Here is a 10,260-nt window from a genome sequence, read left to right on the forward strand (position 1 = left end):
GTTGTTTAGCTGGCCCGGGCTGGATTCAAACCCGCCAGCCTTGGTGTAGGTGGCGGGCACCCTGCCCACTGAGCTACGGGTGCTGCCTACACGTTTATCATTTTTTATTGTGCACTCCTTCTACTTCTCCTTCTAATAAAAAAAAACTTCACTGTAAAGCAATACACAGGACGATGCCTGCCGCAGCCCCACCAAACCCATGTTTCCCTCCATCTCTTGAATCATCATTTTCTCTTGTGCTTAATTTAAGTATTATTACCAAAAAAGTCAAAAAGGCCAGGCACAGTGGCTCACACCTGTAATCCTAGCACTCTAGGAGGTAAAGGCAGGTAGACTGCCTGAACTCACAAGTTTGACACTAGCTTGAGCAAAGAGTGAGGCCCCATCTCTAAAAATCAGCTGACCGTGGTGGCAGGCGTCTGCAGTCCCAGCTACTCAGGAGGCTGAGGCAAGAGGATGGCTCGTGCTCAGGAGTTGGAGGTTGCTGTGAGCTATGATAACACCCCCACACTATACCCAGGATGACAGAGTCTCAAAAAAAAAAAAAGTCAAAAGTTTTTAAAACTCTAAACATTTATAAAGTGAAAAAGTTACAGTGAGCTAAGATTAATTTATTATTGAAGAAAGAAAAATACATTTTTACAAATTCAGTGGAGCCTAAGTGCCCGGTGTTCCTAAAGTCTTCACCAGGGTAAGGTAGTGACCTCAGCCTTCACTCACTCAGCACCTCCACACTGACTTGCCCAGGGCAACTTCCAGTCCTGCAAGCCGCATTCACGGAAAGTGCCCTAGACAGGTGTACCCCCTTTTAATCTTTTACACTGTATTTTTACTGCACTTTTTCTAAGTTTATGTTTAGAAACACTTAGATACGCAAAGACTTGGAGTCACACTTAGATCACAAAGATTGTACCATGGAGTTACATCATCTATGCAGTGGTTCTCAACCTTCCTAATGCCACGACCCTTTAATATAATTCCTCATGTTGTGGTGACCCCCAACCATAAAATTATTTTTACTGCTACTTCATAACTATAATTTTGCTACTGCTCTGAATCGTAATGTAAATATCTGCAAGATGTGCAAGATGGTCTTAGGCAACCCCTGTGAAAAGGTCATTCGACCCCCCAAAGAGGTCGTGACCCACAGGTTGACAACCGCTGACCTATGGTATTCAGTATTCCGCTGAACAGGCATATAGCCTGAGGACAACAAGCCACACCATACCAGGCATGTAGCAGGCTGCACCGCTGAGGTGTGTGTGAGTGCCCCTGCGATGTGCACACAGCAACACAACTGCCTAATGACACACTTCTCAGACAGCATCCCATCATTACATGACACAGCTGCACCTACTTACCAGCTTAAAATCTCTGTATTAGCAACTCCTTTATAATTTCATTCTCAAATGAAATAGAACCTGCCACACATTGTCCACTAAAAAACCCACAAAACCACTTCTACCTAGAGCAGCACCTCTCAGACCACTGTGTGCATCAGAGCCGCCTGAGGATCCTGACGCAGGGATGGAGTGAGACTACAGAGTCTGCATTTTTAACCAGCTCCCTGTGAGGTTAAAATCCTCGGGCCACACTCCCAGTCATGAGAGGGCAGACAGGTGTCTGCAGCAGTGTCATGTACGGGCACCTCATGTCACAGGCACTTCCTACATTCAGACCGCAAAGGACATACATGACACCCCGGAGGACTGCCACTCCTAACACCAGTCAAATCTTCACTTCGTGCAGATCTGGCCTCGGGACAGCAAAGTCCCCTAAGTGAAAACGTCACCTGCACAGGTGTTCAGGGACATGCCTGTTGCATAAGGAAAGAGGAAGGAAACACACACACACTGAACACTTAGGGAAATGTCCACCCAGCCCAGGCCCATCCTAGCAGCATTGGGACCCCACAGTCTTGTCCAGAGCTGTGGAACCAGGGGAGGACCTGACCCAGGCTGACGTGTCCTATGCTTTCTTTTCTAGGAATTTGGAAAAGGATCTGAGAGGTTTCAGAGAGTGCGTGGCAGGTTCCAGACCACCAGGACACACAAGCCAGGGCCTGTGGCTGCCATTCTGGAGTGGCAGCCTTCATAAGTGCCTGGAGCAGCTGAGAAAGGCCATTGTTCTGAGAGGCAGAGGCAGGAGGCCATTGGGTAAAGACAAGCAAAAATCAGAGAGAGTCTGTGGCAAGAGCGGAAGGGGTTGGGGGAGACGGAGGGAGCAGCTGCCTCGGATCCTGGGTGCCAGTTCCTGCTGCTCTCAGATTCCACACACCGCCTTTTATAACCTGCCCCTTTGAAAAAAAATACCTTTCCCAGGGAGAATCCTGGCAGATGCCACCTTGGCCAAGCAACCCAAGTTAACATCACTTACACAAAGACTCTCTCAACATGATACACTGAGGACACAGCTCCCTTCCGCTTCTGTGGGGTTCTTGCCAAAGACGCAGAGCCTCCACCTAACCCCGAGAAAACATAGGGGACTCCACCAGAGAGACACGTCACAGAATAACTGGCCTGGACTCTTCAAAAGCATCAAGGTCATGACAGACAAAGACAGACTGAGCAACTGCCCCAGACTGGACGAGAAAAAAGGGGACATGACACCTCAATGTGGGAAGGATCAAAAAGCCATGAGTGGGGTAACCGTTGAGAGTTTACACAGTCCCTTAACAGGACCACGTCATTGTTAATTTCCTGGTCTTCATCACCGTCTGTGGGTTTTTGGTGTTAGCATTTGGGAGAGCTGGGTGAAGGGTATCTGGGAAACCTCTGTGCTATTTGTATGACTTTTTAGAAGTCTAAAATTATGTCAGAAAAACAACAGTACCCTTCCTGTTTTAGGTAGTACGACTGGGTTTCTGTTCCTCATTAAAAAATCTTGGTTCAGATAGTCACTTACAGTGTCAAATACCAAATCACACCCACTAAGTCCTGGGGCTGACACCTTTTTACCCATGCCAGAGTGTTCATACACTCTTAAGAAACATACGCAAAGGCTCGGCGCCTGTAGCTCAAGTATCTAGGGTGCCAGCCATGTACACCTAAGGTGGTGGGTTCAAATCCAGCCCGGGGCCCACCAAAAACAACAATGATGGCTGCAACCGAAGGATGGCCGGGTGTTGTGGCAGGTGCTTGTGGTCCCAGCTACTTGGGAGGCTGAGGCAGGAGACTCGCTTAAGCCCAGAAGTTGGAGGTTGCTGTGAGCTGTGATGCCACAACACTCTACCCAGGGGGATAGCTTGAGGCTCTGTCTCAAAAAAAAAAAAGAAAGAAACACAGGCAAGAAGGGGATGCAGAAGGCCCCTCTGAGGCCCAATGTCAGAGAAGCACTGGAATTTCAAGGGTGGAGTGTGGCAGGCTGCAGATGACATAAGAGGGACTATTTGCTTACATAAACTTGGTTGGTACAATTTAAAGAAATAGAATTGCCTTTCCTAGGTTTGAAATGTCTCATAATAAAGACTAAAACATAAAAACAACATATGAAGAGAATCTAATGTCCCCTTTGAGTATGAAGTCCCCATCCCAGAGAGGGAACAAGTGTTCTGGGAGGGGCTATTATTATTCCCACTTTACAGATGAAGAAACTGAAGCACACAGGCAAAGTGACTTGCCCATAAATACCACAGCAGTATTCAAACCCACCCCCTACACAGGGTCTGAGGTACCTCCTGAAGCTACAGACCCCCCCCACCAGCCGCAGCCCCCTCCCAGCTGCAGACAAGCAGCACACTGGCAAACACACACACCCTCCAGGCCCCCCCCCAACCCACACAGCAACAGGCAAGCACCACCGGCCTGTTTCCACTGAAAACACAGGAAACTCCAGAGAGACCCCTCTCTGAGAGTTTCCACTTAGCAAAGTTTTACACCATAAAGAGAACATCCAAAGGTTGTCATAAATTAGAAAATTAGAGTTAGGAAAGTCACATGTAATCTTCCCACTCAGAGGCGGGCACAATCTGGTTTTTTTTTTTGAGACAGAGTCTCACTATGTCACCCCCAGTAGAGTGCCGTGGCATCACAGTCCACAGCAACCTCAAACTCTTGGGCTTAAGCGATTCTCTTGCCTCAGTTTCCCAAGTAGCTGGGACTACAGGCGCCTGCCACAATGCCCAGCTATTTTTTTGTTGCAGTTGCTTTTGTTGTCTTGGCAGGCCAGGGCTGGGTTTGAACCTGCCAGCCCCAGTGTATGAGGCTGGCACCCTAGCTGCTGAGCTATAGGTGCTGAGCCCAATCTTTCTTACTTTATCTCATGATTTGATAATTTGTTTATGAAAAGTATTTGTTCTATGAAATTTGGATTCAGTCAAAAAGCCACACTCAAGGTTCCAGAAAGTCATGTGTGGCCCCCAAGGCAAGGCCATAGGTTCCTCACCCCAAATGGAGGCAATGGAGATGCATCTGACAGGAGCCACTGAGGTGTCACGGCATCTAGTGCCACCCAGTCCCAGTTTGGCCATCAAAGAATGAGACAGAGTCCCTCCTCTAGCCGTTCACAGACCAGCAGGGGAGATGCGTCAGTCAGAGACATCTGAGGCATCCTGGAGCACAGGGAGAGAGGTTCCAGGAGGTGGCCCTTCTGGGTATCAAGGGAGGACAGGGAAGGAGAAAGAAGAAGAGCAAAGGGGCAGGGCTCGGCGCCTGTGGTTCAAGTGGCTAAGGCGCCAACCACATACACCTAAGGTGATGGGTTTGAATCCAGTCCGGGCCCACCAAACAACAATGATGGCTGCAACCAAAAAAAAAAAAAATAGCCAGGCCTTGTGGCGGGCACCTGTGGTCCCAGCTACTTGGGAGGCAGAGGCAGGAGAAGCGCTTGAGCCCAGGAGTTGGAGGTTGCTGTGAGCAGTGATGCCACAGCACTCTAACCAGGGGGACAGATTAAGGCTCTGTCTCAAAAAAAAAAAAGCAAAGGGGCAGGTCTCAGAAACCACAGGAGGCGTCAGAAGAGGAAGAGAAGACAGGATGGCCCAGGGTCACCTCAAGGACAGCAGCCAAGAGGATGCTGGATAGGGAGGGAAGCAGGGACGCAGGCCCTATGGCACCCTGAACTTTATCCTCAGTGAAGTGACCTCTGTGTTTCTGCCTGGACCATTGGATCGTCTTTTATATCTGACTTGCCACTGGGCTGTGAGCAGCTGAGGGCAGGAGCCTGACCCATAGCCCCATCCGGAGGGGTGAGCTCTTGCTTCAGTCCTCTTAGGATCCCAGACACCTTTGAATCCAAGGTCTTTTAAAAAATTAAATAAATAAAAAGATTACACACTGTATTTTCAAATCTTACCACTAGATGGTGGTAAGTGACTTTAATGAGACAGGAGACTCAGTGGCTCCCACTTTGCAATCTTTTTTTGTTTCAAAGACAGGGTCTGGCTCTGTCACCCAGGCTGGAGTGCCCTGGCACAATCATAGCTCAGTGTAACCTTGAACTCTTAGGCTTACGTGATCTTCCTTCTTCAACCTCCCAAGTAGCTGGGACTACAAGCACATACCACTATGCCGCTAGTTCTCTTTTTTTTCTTTTAAAAAACAGGGTCTCACTGTATTGCCCAGGCTGATCTCAAACTCCTGGCCTCAAGACATTTTCCCACCTTGGCCTCCCAAAGTGCTGGGAATACAGGCATGAGCCACCATGCCCAGTTCCACTTTGCAATTTATATGATTTTCTCCACCTCCGTGTCACATAAACTCAGTTGGTACAATTTAAGGAGACAGACTACCTTCTCCAGGGGCCTTAATGCCCCTGCTCAGCTTATTTGGTGTTGGGGAGGGGGCAGCTATAATCCCATGTGCTGTTCCTTCCATCCTAGGCCCAGCGTCTATCAAACTTGAGCCTGTGGAATCATTGGGAAGGCTTATAAAACAAAAGATTGCCAGCCCCACCCCATAGTTCCTGGTTCACCAGGTCTAGAATGTGGCCAGGAATTTGAATTCTGACAAGTTTCCAGGTAATGCTGATGTTGCTGGGACAGGGAACTCACCCCAAGGACCTCTGCTATGTTGGATTCTGGAAGCATCAGATGCCTTAACTATAAGCAGAATCAGTTGCCACAGCCCAGCCTGAAGCTACAAGAAGCTCCCCCTCCCGAGTCCTCCCCATGTCCCCAACCAGTGTTGGCCTTGCTGAGAGGTGTACAGCCAGATGTCCCTTAAAAGCCACTAAAACCTTTTAAAACAGAGAGGAAGGAAAACCCAGCCATGCACGTTCTGAATGAGGCTATGGAGGGCCCAAGCCTAGGACCCCAGGGGGATTAGGTGGAGAACATTCTAGGACCCACCCTACACCAGTGGCTCTCAAAGTGTAGTTCCTGGGCCTGCAGTATCACCATTACCTGGAAACTTGAAAATGTACAGTCTCAGGACATACCCCAGACCTTGTGAGTCTGAAACTCTTGGGGGGGGGGGGCAGCCAAGTCTGAGTTTTAATTAAAGCTAATTAGGCAGAATTCTGACGCCCACAATCTTTGCCCTTTAGTGTTATATCCCTGAATATGTTACATGGCAGAAAAGACTTTACAGATGTAATGAAGGTTCTTAACTAGTCTTTTTAAAAGGAGAGTATTCTAAATTACCCTTAATTACACCAGACCATAAAAGCAGAGATCAGACCAGCTATGGTGGCTCAGGCCCATGATGTCAGCACTTTAGGAGGCCAAGACAGGAAAATCACTTGAGGATGGGAGTTCAAGACCAGCCTGGGAAACAGTGAGACCTCCATCTCTACAAAAAATAAAAAAATACCCAGGCATGGTTGTGCACACCTGTAGTCCCAGCTACTGGGAGGCTGAAGCAAGAGGACTGCTCGAGCCCAGGAATTTGAGGTTGTCGTGAACTAGCTATGATGCCACTGCACTCCATCCTGGGCAACAGAGCAAGCTTGCCTGGGAAAAAAGAAAAAAAAAATGTAGAAGTCAGTGGAACGTGGAAATGGAAGGTCAGACCGATGCACAACAAAGAGTCTACAATCTGCTGCTGGCTCTGAAGGGGGCAGGGGCAGCCAAGGAACATGAGCGCCACAGCCACCCTGGACAACGGCCAGCAGAGAACTGGCCCTTAGTCATACAGGTGCCCAGAACTGAATCCTGCCATCAACCTCAGTGAGCCTGGGAGCAAATTCTCCCCCAACGGCCCCCAGACGAGAGCCCAGGCCAGCTGACACCTTTATTTCAGCCTTGTGACACCAACCAAACCGCCCAGATTTCGGACCTTCACAACTACGTGCCAACAACCGAGTGCTATTCAAAGCCCTGGTTTGCAGTAATTAATCTCCTTAGACCAGCTGCTAGATCTCATTATGAATATAAGTGCACATATTATTTTATATGAAATGATTTGGTAATATTTTGATAACTATTTCAATATAATTGTTTCATTTTAATTATCTGTGCTTTATGCCATGCCTTTAACATCATTTTCCTGAGAAGGAAAGCTTCATCACACTGCCAAAGGTGAGGGCTGGGGGGCAGCACTGAAGAGGAGATTGAGACCTACCTTACAGACTCGACTCAGAGTCAAGCTAGCACATCTTTCTGGAGCAACTAAGGGCAGGAGCAGATGGCCAACCAGACAGTTTCCTTTTCTATTCTCAGAAACTAGGTTAATCCATTATGAAATTTCTTATTTTGATATTTAATAAATATATGCATGTACACAGAGAAACTTCTTTGTCCTGGAACTGGAATTTACCTATGGGCCCAGCTCTTTCATCTTTCTCAGTATGCAGGGCAGCGGTGTTCAACTTTGTCCCCACAGCCACAGGAAAAGGCCCATTTCACAAGGCAAGCCATCAGCCTTGACAAACGCGTGCACAGGCATGCGTATGAGCAAAGAGAGAGGGAGGTGAACAAAGGCCCCCCCACCCCGGGTAAACGCGCCCTCCTTACTTAGGGCACACTCTGTTAATTCTTACTCTGTTTGGCTTCAGACTGCTTTGCACTGCCAGCCAATTCCTGGGAATTCGTTCTACACCCAGCAACACGCTGTAACCAGCAGTGTGGAAAATGCTGGTGAAAGACATGACTGGGCTTGTGTCCTCTTCACTAGTCACGTATATGCAGCACACATCACACACACTACACACACCGCATACCTATCACACACACTACACACACCGCACACCTATCATACACACGACACATACCACATAGCATGCATATCATATACCACATCACACGCACCACACACACACTATACACACCACACCTATCACACACACTACACACACACCACACTACCACACACTCATCACACACACACCACACTACCACACACCACACACACATCACACACAGTACACACACCACATCCATCACACTCATCACACACACTACACACACACCACACCCATCACATACATACACATACATAGCATGTACATACACCCCACACACATACACATACCACACAGCACAATCACACACATACCACCCAAACCACACATCACACACACATACCACAATCACACACCACACCCATTACACACACTATACACACACCACCCCACCACATAGCACGCACATATACCCCCCACGTCACAATCACACACCACTCAAACCACACATCATACATACACACACATACTACATACACCTGTTAGAATCATACACATATACCACCCAAACCACGTATCACACACATACCACACATACACATACCCCATGTCCCAATCACACTACACACACACACCCTCCTCCTATCATTTCAGCTCCTCAGAAGAAACCACACACAACACTCACAACCATGTCACCAAGATGGGGCATCTGATCCCAGAGCCAGAGCTTATCTCATAAGAGGATGAGTTTTAGGCCATTATTTAAGTTTTCCCACCGTAACCTCCAGCCCAGGGACCCCCACCCCCCGGCCCCATCTTGCTACACAGTGAGGGTGTGCAGTGCGTGGTGTGAGTGGGAATGAGGTCCCACAATGAGACCCCTAAGCAGATGTGCAGGGTGCTCAATATTGAAGAAAGCACGTCTGGTGAAATGTCTGATTTGAAATTCTTTCCAATGTTATGGGAACTGGCAGGACGGAGACACAGTAACACACAGATTTGTAAATGTTTTGCCCTCTTACCCCTTCTGTGTACTTATCAAACCCAATGTCCCTTTGGTTTGGGAAATGTGGGTGCTCAGCCATATGGAGGTGCAGCGTTTCAACCCACCCTTCCCCTTCAGAATGGCCGGCTGGCTGGCAACCAGAGACAGAAAACGAACCCGGAGGACGCACCAGGAAGCTCGGTACCCAGGGAGGAAGCCACACAAACAGGATCAAGCTTTTCTGCTGAGTATGGTTTTCAAATTAAGCTTTACCCAAAAGGGGGTAGGAACAGAAATGGGAGCTTTACGCTTTCAAATTTCAAACTGGAGGCCAAGGCTCGCACAACCACCCTTTCCAGGTCTGTAATCAAATCCCAAAGGAGAAATTTTACCATGAGAAGACAGGCACGAAGCACAGATTTAAGCAAGAATAAGATAAAAATCCAGTATGTGCCCCTTTCTTTTTATTTTCACACAGTTTAATCTGCGCTAAATAAATCCACGATGCAGAAGGCGGGAGAGCCGCCCTCTGCGTGGGACAGGATATGACCTGCAGGAGTCTCAGAGGGACCCCGGGGAATGAACATGGCCCTATCTTCATTTGCCCAGGGCTTTTCCAGTTTGGGCACTGATAGTCCCACATTCTGGGAACCCCCTCAGCCCAGGGCAAAGCAGGGCCCCGGCTCACCTCCTCAGAATGTTCTGTTCCTGCCAGGGTACACAGGTGTGTCTCGTGTGACAGAAAGCCCCGACACACACGGCAGATGGGTGCCTACCTGGGCCTGCAGCTCCACTCTCTGTGCCTGCAGGTGGGCGAGCACCTCCTGGCCCTCCTCCAGCTGGCTCCGCAGGGCACCCACTTCCCGTTCCGTCAGGAGCTTCTCCTGCACAGAGAAGGCCAGAGTCAGACTCACCACTGTGAGGAGGCGAGGGACCAAGGGCGAAGAACGGGGCCCTGCTGCGGACAGAACGTTCACACCCCGGGGACATTAAGGTTCATGCATGGAAGCCTGAACCCCCAAGGTGATGACGGTTTCAGGAGATGAGACTCTGGGGAAGTGATTAAGGTTAAGTGAGGTCAAGGGGAGGGGGGCCTATGAAGGGATCAGTCCCCTTATAAGAAGAGGAAGGGACCCCAGAGCACACTCTGTCTCTCTGCCACATGTGACACAGAGAGAAGGCAGGCAGCTGTCTGCAAGCCGGGAAGAGACCCTTCA

At 48.9% G+C, this 10,260-nt stretch overlaps 1 protein-coding gene across 1 annotated transcript in view; it reads right to left on the reverse strand.

Moving 5' to 3' along the window:
- The window catches only part of BFSP1 (beaded filament structural protein 1), a 44,303-nt gene that overhangs the window by 7,331 nt on the left and 26,712 nt on the right, over nucleotides 1-10,260 (reverse strand). Inside the window, exon 5 of the mRNA XM_003801330.3 lies at nucleotides 9,820-9,927. Coding sequence (XP_003801378.1) covers nucleotides 9,820-9,927 — 108 coding nt within the window. The remainder of the gene's footprint in view (nucleotides 1-9,819; nucleotides 9,928-10,260) is intronic.

This window comes from Otolemur garnettii, unplaced genomic scaffold, assembly GCF_000181295.1.
Source record: "Otolemur garnettii isolate 467f Iridium unplaced genomic scaffold, OtoGar3 scaffold00208, whole genome shotgun sequence".
NCBI classification, from domain to species: Eukaryota; Metazoa; Chordata; class Mammalia; order Primates; family Galagidae; genus Otolemur; species Otolemur garnettii.